Source organism: Trichosurus vulpecula, chromosome 9 (assembly GCF_011100635.1).
Source record: "Trichosurus vulpecula isolate mTriVul1 chromosome 9, mTriVul1.pri, whole genome shotgun sequence".
In the NCBI taxonomy this organism is placed as follows: Eukaryota; Metazoa; Chordata; class Mammalia; order Diprotodontia; family Phalangeridae; genus Trichosurus; species Trichosurus vulpecula.
Genome location: NC_050581.1, coordinates 47,332,449 through 47,349,339, shown reverse-complemented (window position 1 = coordinate 47,349,339; position 16,891 = coordinate 47,332,449). Strand labels below are relative to the sequence as shown.

The window sequence follows — 16,891 nt, the reverse complement described above, 5'->3', positions numbered from 1 at the left end:
CCAAATTCTAATTTATGAAAAAACATTCAAAATGTTTAGGTCCTCCAGGAAATTCCTTAAACACAGCTAAGATTTTGCTCTACTGGCATTTATGGGTGGCAGCCCATTGCTTCTACTGATTCTCTTTAGGTGGCACTCATGAACCTCTCTACCTTTATTTCCTCCCTACCTCAATAGTAGCTCAAACCTGTTATTAACTTTTAGAAATGGAAGCAACTTTATAGATGATATAATTAAATTTTTGTTTTACTGAAAGATGAATAATACTGCCTCAGAAAAACACATATTAGCATGATTGATGTTTTATTCATATTTTATTTATTTTGCTAAATATTTCCCAATTCACATTTTAATCTGGTTATAGCAGCACTTGGGAATGTTGTGGATTACATATCTGACACCTCTGGTCCAGTCTACAAGCAGGTTAGTGTCTAAATAATCCAGGCAGAACATTGTACATTCTCTTCCAGGTGTGCAGGGAAGGCAACTCTATCACTTTCCTCTGAGGTCTATCTCAGGGTTTCCCCAACCTGATAATGAAGGAATTCTATCACACGAGACACCAAAGTCTCTCCTGCTTTAATTACACTTGAAATCACAAAATTCTAGACGCTTAGACCTGCAAGGGGTATTAAACAGCATCTAGTCAAGCCTTCTCATTTTATAGATGAAATAGGACGATAGATAAAAGTGAAGTAACGTGTTCATGGGCACACAATGAGACGATGACAGAGCTGGGATTAGAACCAAGGTCACTTTATAGTCTAATGCTCCTTCCATGCACCATGCTACCCTTCTGCGGACAGAGAGTGTAAAAGCATGTGTCATCTTCACACAGGTCCCTCATCTTCTTGAAGATTATAACGAGACACTCACCCTTTAGTCTTCTCTTCGTTAGGCTAAATAATTCTAATTTTTTTAACCTTTCCTGACAGGACCTGTTTCTTGCCACTTTGATCTTTTTGCTGTTTAGACACTGTAGAGGAAAGAGCACTTGACTGTGAATCATTCCACCACCAACTAGTGGTGTAATCTTGGGAGATTCACAACCCTTCTGGGCCTTACGTTTCTCATCTATAAAATGAGATGGTGATCTTTAAGGTTCCTTCCAGTGGTAAAACACTACATAATCTTTGGATCCTAAAGCAAAAATCCTTCTGCTCTATCAACTGGGAAAAGCAAACATGAATTAATGAAATTTTATTATAGAATCTTAATTTTTAATTTTTTAAATAAATTCCAAAGGAATACTAGCTTTTTGCTTTTCTTTCAAGCAAAGAGTACAAACAATTGGGTAACTATTAAGATAGCTATTTAGGAAAACTTCTTTAATGAATAGATAAGAATGATTTATAATTAGTATGTTAATATACATTTGAAAACTAAGGAAACTTTAGAGAAAATGCTAAATATTCTTAGCAAACTCATTTTTTCACATATAGTGTAATGACAATAAAAAGTCTGAATTCTCATAAATTGTAAATTAGTAGGGGGTTTGACTTCATGAGGTTTTATGGAACTTTGTAGGTTTTTATCAGCCTACATTTCTGTATATTTCTTGTACATAAGTATATCTACCATTCGTATTTAGGATAGGATCATAGGATTTTAAAGCAAGGAGTCCTTGGAGATCATAAACCCACTAATTTTTATACAGGAGGAAACTGAGGCATAAAGAGACTAAGTAACTTAGCCCAGATCACATGTCACAAGCAGGATTCCATTCCAGTGTCCTGACTCCAAATCCAATGCTTCTTCCATTACCCTACAATTAATACCTTCTTTAATGAACTTCACCTAATCTTTGTAAAACTATTGATATCTATTCTAGGTCTTCATTTCTCACATTCACTTATCAATCCCAAGTAGTTTGACTCCAACCTCATCAGTCAACTGCTCTATCATATCTCTAACAATGCTAAACCCAACAGGACTTTTTCAGTCCCGACCTTTCTGCAGTATCTGACACTACCGATCCCCTCTTCTATTGGATACTCACTCTTCTCTGGGTTTTCATGACATTGCTATTTCTCTAACCTGCCTAAACCACTCCTTCCCAGTCTCCTCCTCTAGATCCTCATCCTTGTCCAGCCACCCAACTGTGGGTGAACCTTAAGGTTCTGTTCAAGGCCCTTTGGTAACCTCATCAGGTCCCAAGGGTTTAATTATCATCTCTATGCAGATGACTCCTAGAAACACACATGTACCCTTAAGCCTTATCCTCATCCTTATTCAGCCAAGCATACATTACCAAGTACCTACAAAACATTTAAAACCTGATGGCCTTAGGTATTTCAAATCCAACCAGTCTAAAACAGAACTCCTTCTCCAAATTCATCCCTCTGACCCCTCCTATTTCTGTCACAACTTCAGAATCATCCCTGACTTCTCTATCAACCTCACTGCCACATATATCAGCAGTTGCCACATTGTGTTTTATCACAGAGCCTCATGCCCCAGTTCCCTTCTCTCCATTCACATGACCACCACCCTAGTTAAGGTCCTGCCTCCTAACTGATGCCTCTGCTTCAAGTCTCTTCCCCCTCTAATCCAACTTCCACATAACTAATACTACTAAAGCAGAGATCCGACCCTATCACTCCCTTGCTCAGAAAGCTCAAATGGCTTCCTACTGGTTCTAGGGCCAAATACAAACTCCTTGTCATAATCTGGCTCCAGACTACTTTTCCAGCTTTATTACATGGTACTCCTTTTACCTACTCTATGGTCCAACCAAACTGGCTTTCCTGATGGTCTGCAAACAAAATATTCCATCTTCTGCCTCGATGGCTTTGCCCTGGCTCTCCCTCATGCCTTCAATGCACTCTACTTCTTCCTCATTTCCAATTCTCAGGATCCCTAGCATCCTTCAAAATTCAGTTCAGTGACCACTTCCTACATAAAGCCCTTCTTGATTCCCTCCCGCAACTACACCTTAAATTTACTTTGTCTTCATTTTGAATTTATTTATATATGTATGTGTTATTTAGCTCAAGAGAATGTCAGCTCCTTCAGGGCAGGAACTATTTTGTTTTGTCTGTATATCCTTCATACATGGTAGAGTCCTTGGCACAAAGTAGGTGCTTAATAAATTGCTTATTAGTAGATTAGTCTCCCAATGGTTATCACATAGATATTGTTAATTCATCAGTGATAGAAAACCTATAAGTAAAGCGGGGGTTTAAAATCATATATATCAATCACTCTAAGAATTTGTTAAGTAAAGGTCAACCTCCCCAAACTTAAAAAAAAATGCAACAAAAGCATTTTTATGGAAAATTGCAGCTAATCTACAATTCATACATAGAAATCCAGATAACAAAATTCTATAGAGTAAAATTAGCAAAATTTTAGACTGCATAACAATTTTCATATAATCTGCTTTACTCCTAGATATCAACAAGTTAATAGGTGTCAGAACTCTTAAAGTCAAATAAATTCTGATGAGATTCTACAACTATTCTATTATGAAACACCAAAAAGTTTAGGACTGGAAGAAAGTCTCAAAAATTAGCACTTCTGGAATTAATATAAATGGGGTTTTATTTATCTATTCTGAATGCAGTTATATTTTCTAACTGCTGCAAAACCGGAGCTATGAACAGGCATCATTTCGTAACAAGTAAGAGAAAGCAAAGACTTTTGAAATTAGACAGGAAGAAATCAATTTGAAATAGATACCTCATAATTTGAGAGAAAATCTAGTAATTCTGACCGAGCGGGGATGTAGAGAAGTGGTGTCATCACCCGGCGAACAAACTTCTCAATGTAAACAGCACGCAAGGGGCCTTTGTATTCAATTGGTCCAAAACTAGAGCCAAGAAGGAAGGAAAAAAAACCATACCATGCATTAAGCTTGTAAAGCACAAATGAAATCACCAACATAAAATGAGAAGCTCTTACTCTTAAGGTACAGGCATATATTAGAGAGGCAACTGCATTATCCCATGAGATAATGGAATAGTGTAGAGCTTATAAATAATGAATATTATGTATGAGGAGGTATTGACTGTTTAGCTGAGATTGCTAAGACTCTACTATGAAGTGGACTAATAGAGACTGAACTTCAGTGAAAGAAAGTTTATTCTATTTTCCAAACATATTTAAGTAATTACTAAAATATTTCATCTTTAAAGAAATATAGCACCAACAAATAACCAACTAATTGCTCTAAGGAAGGAGGATTTTAATTTTATTTAAAATTTTTTCATATTAATGTAACAAAGCAAAAACAAAATATATACAATGCAAGTTCTTCACATAACCTAGAAATAATAGCAGTTCACATTTATGTAGCACTTAAAGAGTTTGTATAACAAAATGTATATGTAAAATACATATATTTTCTCATTTAACCCTCACAACTACCTCAGGAAGTATTATTATTAGCCCTAGTTTAGAGACAAAGAAACGGGCTCAGAGAGAGATTAAGAGATTTCCTCAAGGTCACACAACTATGTAGGTGTTCCTGATCCCAAATCCAACACTTTATCCACCATGCCATGTTCCCTCTTTAAGGAATCCTAGCTACTGTGCAACATAATACATACTAGCAAAGATTTTGAAATATATATATACATACATATATATATTTTAAAGTACAAAGTTCAATAAAATAGGCACAAATCTTTCTTTTACAACACATTTTGAACTAAAGAATAAAGTCAGCAAATAAACTAATAAATAGTAGCACTTCATAGATATCTCTACAACTACATACATAAAATGGCCAAGATATTTAAGGCCTACCATCTATTCAAAGTTTTGCTGAAACAAAAAAATGAAATTAATCCTGGCATTCAATCATGGAACTTTAATGACCTCCATTTTTTCTTATTATTATGTTTTAGCATATCCTAAAAGTACAATTACTCAACAGCTTACTTTCCTAGACTACACTTGGGCTGTTCACACAGCTATCATAAATCTTATACACTCATCTAATGTAACTAAAGACTCTGAACCTTCAGTCAGCAGTTACATAGCCCTTCCACTGACTAAACACAAATTGGGGGGAAAAAAGTTAATAGGTCATAATAAACAATACAAACTGATATGTTAGTGTACACACTGTTATATGATGAAATCACACTGTAACTTTTATTACCAGAAAACAAAGTAATCTATTATAACAAGACAAATTCTAACTATTCACTGAGTACACAGACTGTTACAAGTATTACACAAAATAATGCCATATTAAATGCATTCTGTGCATCAAGAATTATTTAAAATGAAAATACCATTCCAAGTGTACCACAAAAAGACTTAGAACATTCACTTTAAACAAAAGTTTACAAATATAAAGCCCTATTAACAGCTTTCATATAAGTTGGATAAGTTTATGGTTCAAGCTTCAAAACAGCAATTTGAAAAAAGTGAAATGTTAAAATGAAATAGCATGCTACAACAACAGCAACTGAACACCTAATCTGGAAACACCTTTTCAAATAAATAGATTTTGCTTTTTTTTTTTCCCAGTCTAGCAGTATATAAGAACAATCTGGAAGCCTCATTGCAAAACTTAGAGAACTCCCAGAATGCAAGGTATGCACCTGTTTCACCAAATTTACCACACCATGGGACCAACTGTCTCCAAGGGCAATTCTCACAGGGAATAATTTGAAAAACAAATCCTTGCTTCAACGCAACTTAAATCTTTGCATCTAGCACCATCAAGTACACAACAACCCTGTGAGGTAGGTAATAAGAGATATTATGATCCCCATTTTACAGAGAAGAAAACCAGGTAAGTGGCACCTTCAAAGTTAGCAATATGCTTTTCTGCTATAATAAAATAGAAAATTTATCCTATATATATATGTGTGTGTGTGTGTGTGTGTGTATAACAAAGCACAAAGATTCATTTTAATACTGACACCCGTACTCTTAGCTACTCAGGCACTATATTTGCAATCACTACCCTGGATAATCTAGTTTCAAATAAACAAGCCTGAGATCTTGAGTACAAGGTTACTTGCAAAAGTAACTATACAGAATCAGTCAGGAACACCTAAGTTCAAATCTGGCCTCAGAGCTTATTAGCTGTGTGACCCTGAGCAAGTCACCTACCCCTATTTGCTCACCTGTAAAATAAGCTGAAGAAGAAAATGGCAAACCACTCCAGTGTCTTTGCCAAGAAAAGCCCAAATAGGGTCATGAAGAGTCAGATACAACTGAAGCAACTAAATAACAACCACAACAAAAGTTTATAAGAAAGAAGATGATTGGTTCTTAGGGTTCTTAAGAATTCTTTACAGTAACATGAAAGTAGTTTTGTACTTATATTGACTCTGACCAATTGTTGGAAATGTTGTAGAGAAATTCATGTTTCAGCCAAGGGTCCGTTCCAACTCAAAAGTCTGAATCTATTATAAAAAGTAATGAGTACCATCATACTATTTATTCAAAACTGAACTATTTTGACTCAGTATGGCAGAGTGAATCCAGGGCTGAACCTAAAGCCAAAAAAAACCAAAACAAAACAAAACCAAAAAAGCCCGGGGTTTCAATCTCACTTCTACTACCCCAACTATTACTATATGACTATATACAAATCATTTAACCCCTTTAAGCCTTAGGGCCCTAGTTTCCTTATCTGTAAAAATGGACTTAATAATAGGAAGAGGGGAAGGGAGGGGGAGGGAATCAACTTTATATAGCACACCAGACATTGTGCCAAGCACTTTACAAACACTATCTCTTTTGATTCTACACCTAATACCTACAGTGCCTACCACACAAGGTTGTTGTGAGGTGCAAATGAGATACTACATGAAAAGTACTTTGCAAACTTAGCAAGTGCCATGTAAATATTAATTATTATTAATACAACATTTCTAACAGGTTAAGTTACTAAGCTTGCTATAGAAACTCATATATAGCTCTCACATGAAAGATTACAAAGCTATAATTCAGCCTCCATTTTTATTGCTAAGCCTTGATTAAGCAATAATTACTTAGTGGTCTAAGTGTCACACCTTGGATTTTACCTTTAAGATACAATACACTTTGATGGATCTTCATCTAGGTCACATCCAGTAACTGTGGGTATCCCCTGCAGCTCCATCTGGGGTTCTCTTCTCTTCTCACTCTGCACTTCTCACTCACCCAGCTCCCATGGGTTCAAGTATAATTTTTATGCAGGTGATTCCCAGATCTACCAAACCCTAGCCTACGTCCTGAGCTAAAGTCCCATCACCTTTTGAACATCTTTAAGCAGAGATCCTGTAAGGCATCTAAAACTCAACATGCCCAAAAGAGAATTCATCTATTCCCTAAAGTTCTTCCCTCTTCCAAACTTCCTCACAGAAGTTTAGGTACCACCATCATCCATGTCAGCCAGGCTTGCAATCTCAGTGTCAACCTCAACCCCTCTCTCACATTCACTTCACATATTATCAAGACATCATTTTTATGTTCATACATACTTCCCATATATCCCCTTCTCTCCACTGACATTACCATCATCATTATACAGGCCTTCATTTCCTCACACCTGAATTATTGCAATAGTCTTCTGATTGGTCATCTACCTCAATTCTCTTTCCTCTCCAATCCATCAGTTGCCAAAGTTATTTCATCCAAAGCACAGGTCTGACCAAGGCTTCCTTATTACCTCTGACTCCTGGCTTCCTTCAAGACTCAATTCAAATGCTACCTTCTATAAAAGACCTTTCCTGGGGTTCCTGTCCCTACTCATTCCCCTTACCCCTGGCATCCACCCACTGCTAGTGTCTTACCTCTGAGGTTATCTTTCATCTTATATGTACATAGTTGTTTGCATACTCTCAGCACAATGCTTGGCACATAGTAAATTCTTAATAAAGGCTTGTTGGCTAACTGACTAACTCTTCCCCAAGAAAGCATTCCTTATTTGCACTTTATTTGCACTAAAAGTCTAGGCAGCAGGGCTCAAGATACTGGACCAAGAAAATAAAGGTGGCCAACAGCCTTGAAATAAGACTGTAGCCAAACCATATTACAAATTTAATTGCATCACTAAATAGCTAAAGACAAATGATGAGAGGTAACAAATCCATCTATCACTTATTATCATTCTTCAGAAAACAACAATGTTCCATAGAATATTCTTTTTTAAAAACAAAAAGTTATACTTGAACCTTGAGTATACAAATATAAAAAATACCAAAACAATACTTTTAGAAGAGACTTTGCTTATAAGACATAGCAAACTATCACTAGTGGAAAAAATCAGGACAAAAGATCTGCCAGTTCAATTTTACTTTTAAGCATACTACCTTCAATGATAAGCTTCATACCAGCTGACCCTTTAGTAAGTATAACAGAAAGCATTACATTTGAAAGCATAACAAAATAATTTAACAATGGCACTCCCAGATAGAAGGATTAGAATTTTCATAAAGGTATCCTGTCTATTATTACTCGTTGCTTTCAAAAACAGAATATCATAAACAATGTTACAAGGACAGTTAGTTGAGAAGAAACTGTTATAAATGGGATGGTAAATATAGCAATGCCATGCATGAAAGGTACTGCCACTGGGTTCAAGCATTGTCTTAGATTGTCCCTCACCATCAGATCTGTATCAAGGACAAGTGGCCAAATGATATTACAAGAAAGTTTCATAACGTTACAGAGAGCTTTGGTTATAATTAAATTAAACAATTATTAATCCTATACTATGTGCAAGAAACTACATAATGTACTAACGATGTTATTGTGAAAAGTTGTCAGGGTGACATCATGCAGGATATATGCCCATATATTTTATTGTCTCAAAACATTATGCAAACTAACCTTGATATTAGAAAACTAATTCCAATTGAACTTTACATGAAAATCTTACCTCCGATGGTACAGATATATTACAGGAAAGTAAAAGAAGTGTTTCTGTTTTCTGCATTTCCCTTGGTTCCACCAACAGTTAACTGCCACAAACAACACCTGTAGAACAACAGTTTTCAAGCTGAATTAGAAAAAATAAATTAGAACATCTGAAAAGAAAGTCTTTAAAGACAAAGCTAAAAAAATGAAAAAATTCTGCCACTCAACTGGTAGGGAGTGACAAAGGTCCATGACCATATACTAGTGGAAAATTAATGAAACATACATGTCCTAACTGAGCACTCAAAGAATATTCATTGCAGAGACTGGGAGAATTGCTACTGTTTTTAATAAACCACTGACCCTATCTTTAAAAGCTAAACTATTCTGATCAGATTTTCTAAATATATATTGAAATCTACTATGAACAGGAATACATCTCATACTAAGGAGATACATTAGAACATAAATAAACTGCGCATTTGAGATTAGAAAAAAGTTCTACTAGGAACACACTTTAAAAAGGGAATATTTTTTCCTGTTAAAAAAAAAAATCTCATTGCTTTATTTTGCCCAAAAATCAGTCAGATAGCAAGCGTTTATTAAGCACTTACTATATGCCAGACACTTTGCTAAATACTAGAGTCTCAAATACAAGCAAAAATAGAGACAATCCCTGACCTCAAGGAGCTTACATTTTAATGAGGGAAGGCAACACATGAAAGGGAATGGGTGGAAAAAAGGAAGATACCCGAGTGAGAGTATAGTGGTTAAGTCCAGAAAATGAGGGATGGTTCATTCCCCTTCCCTCGAGGCCCTTTCCCAAAAGTGGAGGTTGAAGAAGAACTCACCAATGGGACTATTATTCAGTGTGATCACCTAACTTCACTCACCAGTTTGGCACAACCTGTCTCCAAACCTTTACCTTTCCAGCCTTATTACGCATTAATCCCTTTCACTCACACCAAATTTATCCAGCCAAACAGGCATTCTTGCTCTCCCTCAAAAGATGTTCCATGCCTGTCTCCAAGTCTTTGTATTGGCTTAATAAAAAGATTTGTTCTGTGAAGTCTGGATTCAGTCAAGGGCCTCACTTGAGGACCTAGAGGGTCTGTGTGGCCTTGAGGCTGCAGGTTTCCCATCCCTGGATTGGCTGTCCATCCATCTTCTCCTCCCCTCATTTCTGCATATACTTCCTCATCAACTCTGCCTCTCAGAATCTCTGTGGTTTCCTTCAAAGCTCAGTTCAAGCACCACCTTCTACATGAAGCCTTTCTTGATCACCCCAGCCTTCTCTCTCCCCAAATTACAACAAACCTACCTGCATTACCCCAATAGAATCTAAGCTCCTGGGGGACAGGGGATGTTTCATCATGGTCTTTGTATCCCCAGCACTTAGCACAGTTCCTGACACATGGCAGGTATTTAATAAATGCTGATTGATTCCTAAGTGACTTCTGACATTCTGAAAATCAAATCCATCTTTAAAAGACAACAAATTTCTACCACTGGGTATTCCAAACAATGTTCCCAAGATCTTGAAGACAATTCCAAAAAAGTTTTAACAATGTTTCAAGAACGGTAGCATCATTATAATGCATAGCCACATGAGGGGACTTTTGAAAGTACTCCATATTTTGAGGCACAGAAGTCTTTTACTTATAAAGAACTCATACAGGCAAAATGGGAGTAGGAGTAGTCCCCACCCAGAGCTTTCTTCCTTGTGGAAAATGTCATTTTTCTCCTCCAGTTTAGAACACCTAGGGAGTTCTAATCTAGAACGCTACAGACAATCTTCCATTTACTCGCAGTATGTCTCCTTTCCCTTCTATCAAGCCCAGCTATCCAACCGCGTCTCTGTCCTCCAAAGCTGCTGTTAACTATTGACACAACTTTTTTCTAACAAGGTGAAGGCAAGATTATCTCCAAGATCTTTAAAGACTCTAAGGTCTCTTTATAGTTCCAATTTACAAATTCTATGATTCTAATTTTCCCAAAGTACCTTCACTGGCATTACCTGGTCTGCAAGCCTGCTTGCTACTTGTTCAATTTCTCCCTTTGCAGCAATGGACTGTCCACACCATGGAGCATAGAAAAACAACAACACCACTTCTGAATCTCGACGAATGTATTCTGCATAGTCCAACTGTCCTTGGAAGAGGTCAAGGACAGGCGATCTTGAAGAGAAGAAATTTACTGGTGGTTTTGCTGGTATTATCACATCTTTTGCACGACTGAAAAAAAAATCCCACCCCCCCCCAAAAAAAACAATTAGAACATTTCCTTTGAATAAATTTTAGCTTCAAAAAATCTAAAATTAATTCAATCTTTAAAAAGATGCCCTCAGCTCGGATAAGTAAATGAGGTCATGGAGGGGCACTGTCACTAACCAGCCTAATATTTTATATTGAAACAGTAATTGAGAATAGTATGTCACTTTTTAAAAATTAATGTTTTATTGATACTTTTAAAAAACCAACATTGTTGTCACTTCCAAATGGCTCTCTCCCACAAGAGACCTTCCTCTGTAACAAAGGTTTACAGCCAAGTCCAACAAACATAGTGGCCAAGTTTAATAACATGCCTCATTCTATACCTATATTCTACTACTTTCTTTCAAGAAAAGGGAGGCATGCTTCATCACAAATCTTTTAGTCAGTGTTGGCAACATGATGTATCAATACTATCACTACATAATTCTTTGGGATTAAGGTATATGACTAACATTTCACTTCTTTCTCCCTCCATAGACTCTAAGAGGCTAAAAGAGTTTTTAATGGTTAACCCATGTCTCCCCTCTCTCACACATGCCAGAACCAAGACTGACAATGAAGACAGCTTGAGGAGACACTTTCCCAGAAAATGAGAAGGGCCAATTAACTACAAAATGCCAGTAACTACGGACAGTATAGTACCATACCATGAAAGAACTGTATTTTTTATCATAAATGTTCACCTTTACAAACAGTACACTTATGAGAAAGTTCAGCATATAGAACCCATTTACAATGGCCATTAGATGAAGACTGGTGGCAACATTACATTGGAATATGCAACATTCCAGATACAAAATGTTATGTTTTAAGACTGAATAGAGATATTTTCAACAGACAGGAACTGCTCACTTACACAGAACTCACACTTAAGCCCCAGCTTTTAGCACAGTGCCTAGTAGTAATATACACTTAATAGGAGCAGCTAGATGGTGCAGTGAGTAGAGCACCAGCCCTGGAGTCAGGAGGACCTGAGTTCAAATCCAGTCTCAGGCACCTGACACACTTATTAGCTGTGTGACTTTGGGCAAGTCCTTTAACTCCAATTGCCCTGCCTTTCTCCCTCCCAAAAAAAAATATATATATATGTATATATATATATACTTAACAAATATTTGCCAATTGCTTCTCAATTCCAAAATTTCCAAATGGTTTGTAGGTAGTCAAAATAAGTGTTATAAAAGCTTATATGTACTTTACTCCTAGAACCATCCCTTTCAAGCGCTCTCAGATGCTAACTTTATTTTACAATTATGGCAAATCTGATCATGTAGCTAGCTTATAAATCCATAGTTAACCAATGAAAAGGTGCTATTAAAGGCTGACTCCCTGAGAAATGAGAAATAAATGCCAGAAATCAAGAGAAGACATAGAAAAATTCTAAGGAAGGGGTTATAAGAACTCAAAAGGTATCTGCCACTTAAAACATAAACAAACATTCCCCACACACCAATTCTTACATTACAGCACAGTAAAATAACTGATGTTACCCTATGTTATCAAAATATGGTTGGTTACATTCATTATACTCTGTTTAAGGAGGCAGAGTAAGATAGTACTACATTTGTATTAAGATATTTCTATCAATACTTCTAGGATTTGACATTTCCTTTGAGTCAGTAATCTCTTCAAGAAGGCAGGTCTCAAATGCTCCACAACTGAGCCAAGGGTCTTGATGAGCTCCTGTTGGGCAAAATTTATTACTCTGAAACCAATCTGGTAATGTAACTTTCTTGAATCTACCTAAGTTGGGCCTTGAAACACAGGTCTAGATATAATCCATCATTGGGCTCATACTCAAAGCTGTTGCAACTTGGTAAGGCTTGCCAGAGTTTGTGCTCTGGTGACATGGTCTTAAAATGCACTGTAACTTCCACACCCTGATGAAGCTTTGGAGAAGGACTCTAGCAGATAACTTCCATCAAAAATGGGTAAATCATATAATGTTTTAAAAATTTGTATTTAAATGAGCTGTTCAGCTCCCCAAACAATTCGTGTGTACAGGATATCATATTCCTGGATTGTGCTGGCAAATGAGGTGTTACTAAACTTATTTTCAGAATAAAAAAGAATTAAGATAATTGTTTATTCTAATTTTCTACTATAAAAATTGCTGACTAGTTATCAATGCATTTTTAAAAATGCAGCCTTTGCCTGTTATGACACAGTTCCTCAGACCTATATAGCACCTTTCCTCTCCCATTTTAAAGTGCTTTCACAGATTCATACATTAAGACCTAGTAGGGACTTTAGATACCACTTAGTCCTACTTCCTCATTTTACAGATGAAACCCAAGACCCAGGGAGGTCAGGTGACATGCCCAAGGTCATGCAAATATTACTCCCCACCCTCAGGATTTGAACCTGAGATCTTCTGAATCCAAAGCCAGTGGGTTCTTTTCCACTGTAGCACACAATTATTTCAAAACATATCTTTAGCTCAAAGGGGGCAAGCATTCTTAAACCTCACTTTTGTCAACAGGAAGCAAAGAGAAGCTAAGCAATGTGGCTTCCTTTAAGGCTCTGCTCAAATCCCACCTTCTTCAAGAGTCCTTTCTTGGTGTCCTCTATCCTCCACCCCCATTTTTGGTCTTTCCTCTCTGAGATTACTTTCCATATATCTTGTATGTACCTATTTACATTTTTTCCCTAATAGAATGTAAGGTCCTTGAGCCCAGGGGCTGTTTTTGCCTTTTTTTTGAACACGGACTAAATACAGTGTCTGGCGGGTAATGACCAAGATTATACAAGTGGATACAGAAAGCATGATAGTGGAGAGAAGAGTGGACCTAGGAATACTTGGTATTTGTCATGGTAAAAAAGACTAGAGAAGCAACCCCAACCATCAGAAAGACATCCCCATCTACCTCAAATGTACATGACCAAGTGCCGAATAGAAGTCTGACAGTCTTACTATTACAAATTACAAGTTTTCTACTTCCCCAAACTTGAGAACTCTTAACTTCCTCCATCTAAGTCTTAATTCACCATATGGAAAGAAAAGTTCAGAGGAGGGAAGGGAAATCAAGTGATAGTAATCTTATTTGGAGGAAAGGGGTGACAAGAAGAGGGAAGAGTAAAGGGAATCCTGTTGTGTTCCTGATTTAGGATGATACCTGTGTAGGAGAGACAGAAGGACAACAGAAAGAGGGGCAACAAAAACAGATGGGTAACAGACTGGGGGCAATGGAAGGACAGAGGGGGCATCAGAGGGGGACAACAGGGAGACAGATGGGGGAAACAGAAGGGAGGAAACAAAGAAAGAAACAGCAATTGAGAGACACAGAGGAAGGGCAAAAAGAAGGGTGTCCAAAGACAGAGGGAAGCAATAAGGAAGGACAGGCAATAGAGACAGAGGGGTGGCAATAGACGGAGGGACAACAGGAACGGAGCAAAACAGGGAGGGAGGCAATAGAGAAACAGATGGGAAAGAGACTGGAGGGTAACAGAGGAGGGACAGGGAGAAGGAGATGGGGGAAGAGAGGCGATAGAGAGATGGGTAATGGGAGAGGCAGGGAGGTAACAGGGCAGAAAAAGGGAGGCGAATAGAAAAGGAAAGGAAAGGGAAGGGAAGGGAAGGGAAGGGAAAAAGAAAAGGAGAGAGACAGGGTGATAGAAAGGTAGGGGCAGACAGGGTGACTAACTCCCTTTAGCATCGAGTCAGGCAGGTGACCACGGCCGGAATGACCCCTGGGCCCACTGCTCTCCCTCCCGCTGAGGATGGTCCGGTTGGCAGCCAGGTGCCCGCACCTGCCCGGCCTGAGCTGCCTGTTGGTCGCTGTCATTCACGACCCAAACCAGCGTTGCTGCCACATGCTCCCAGGTGAAGGGGCACGAGGGGGAGGCAGCGCCTCTGCCGGGCGGCCCTGGGGCCGCCTCCTACCTCCCCGGCCCGGCAGTCACGGGGCTTCTTCCTTCCTCCAGCCCCGGGCCTCACCTGCAGGTGAACTTGAGGGCCAGGAGCAGCGCGCAGCCCACGGCCACGACCCCGCACAGCAGCTCGGGCCTCCGCCGGGCCATCAGGGAGGCGCCGCGCAGCCTCCGGCAGAGGAGGCCCGCGGGGCCGGGAGGGGCTGGGCTGGAGGAGCCGCCGCTGCTGCCGCCGGAGCCCTCGGAGCCCTCGCCGCCGTCCCCGCCGTCTTGGTCGCCGCTGCCGCCACCGCGGCCTCCGCATAACGACATTACATTCTCCCAGCCGCCGGCTTTATACAGCTCAGCCGCTGCCGCCTAGGGCCGGGCACGGAGGGCCGAGCCCGGCCTTCCGCTCCCCTATCGCGCAGGGGCTAGCGCTCGCTAACCCGCGGCCGCCACGTCAGCCCCGCCATCACGCCCGCACCGGGCCCCGCCCCCACAGAGCCTGCGCCTGGCCCCGCCCTAACGGAAACCTATGCCACGGCCCCGCCCCCAACGAGTCAGTGCGGCGGCCCCGCCCCTACTAAACCTGAACCTGGGCCCCGCTCCCACTGGGCCTGCACCCGGTCCAGCCCCGCCCCAAAGAACCTATGCCCAGGCCTTGCCGCTGCTAAGACTGTACCCGGACCGCGCTCCCAATGAGCCTGCGCCTCGAGCCCGGCCCCACCCCTTCAGAACCTAGGCCGAGCCCCGCCCCAGCAGACTCCATGCCCAGGCCTTGCCGCTACTAAACTTGAACGCGGGCCCGGCTCCCACTGATCCTGCGCTCCGGTCCCAGCCCCGCCCCAATAGCACTTACGTCGGGCCCGGCCCCCAACCTTCCAGCGCCCCAGCCCCGCCCCCAGCAAGCCGGCTCCTGGGCTAGGAGACTGGTAGCGGCTAGAGCCGGACAACGCAATCTTTGAGGAATGGAATTTTAAAAGTACAGGGGACTTCAGGGCCGGTGCAGGGGTCAGTTTACCAGTGAGGACGGGGAGGCCCAGAGAGGGATGGTGCCATGTCCAAAGCCCCCCAGCGAGGGAAGAGAGCCATGCGAGAACTCTGGCCGGGCTTGGCAGGTAGTGAGGGTCCCGAACTCGCCCAGGGCTGGAGCCCAGGCTGCCTCGGGGTTGCTTCTGTGGATGGGGATGCTCTGGCCTCTCCATCTTAAACCCTTCATCCCAGGGGCTTCTTTGTCCCAGTTTAGGCATGGATTCTCCACCCTGGAAGGAGGCTCGCTCCTTCCTCGGGTTTTTTTCCGTTTCTTTCGTAGCTGGGGTGCCCCCAGAAGAGGAGAGACCCGCTGTCACAGAGGCTCGTTGACCTTTAGGAGACGAATTTGGGGAGAGGGGAAGGTGTAACAAGAACTGAAGCTGGAAAACGTCACGGAGTCTTATGATTCGGGGTTAGAAGGAAGTCCTATAGCCCAATCCCTGGTTTTACGGATGAAGAAACAGGACCACCTAAGCGATTCGTCCTAAATCCACCTCTACAGGGCGTCCCCCAAAAAGTGTTTTGTTTTGTTTTTTTTAGCTTGAAAATGAACTAAAACTTTTGGGACGCCCTGTTTTGGCGAAATTTTCACAGAAACCCTGAACACACACTAGAAAATACAAGCAAAAAATTTAATCAAATTTTTAACCATATGGTTCAGACTAAGAGCTATAAGCATTAGAACAATAGGAGGAGACTGAGCCTGTGGTTTCTCTGATAGAGGGAATTAACTCTCGCTAATGCAGATGGGCATTACATTTTACAATTACGACTGAAGACCTCTACAATTTAAAAGGACAAAAGGATAGTTTTGTGGAGAGAGAAGCTGAAGGGAATAGGGTAGTATTTTGTATTAATGGGTAAAGGGAAATAGTTTTAAGACTAGGTTTTATAAAAGAAAATTTTAAAGCCCGGGTATTTGTTTT

At 40.2% G+C, this 16,891-nt stretch overlaps 1 protein-coding gene across 1 annotated transcript in view; it reads right to left on the bottom strand.

The window, feature by feature from the left end:
* The window catches only part of TXNDC11 (thioredoxin domain containing 11), a 56,739-nt gene extending 41,279 nt beyond the window's left edge, over positions 1–15,460 (bottom strand). The window contains exons 1-4 of the mRNA XM_036739100.1: positions 15,019–15,460; positions 10,826–11,042; positions 8,831–8,928; positions 3,682–3,811 (exon numbers count right to left, since the gene is read on the bottom strand). Of these exons, the coding sequence (XP_036594995.1) occupies positions 3,682–3,811; positions 8,831–8,928; positions 10,826–11,042; positions 15,019–15,263 (690 nt within the window). The 5' untranslated portion in view covers positions 15,264–15,460. The remainder of the gene's footprint in view (positions 1–3,681; positions 3,812–8,830; positions 8,929–10,825; positions 11,043–15,018) is intronic.
* Between the last annotated feature and the right edge of the window lie 1,431 nt (positions 15,461–16,891).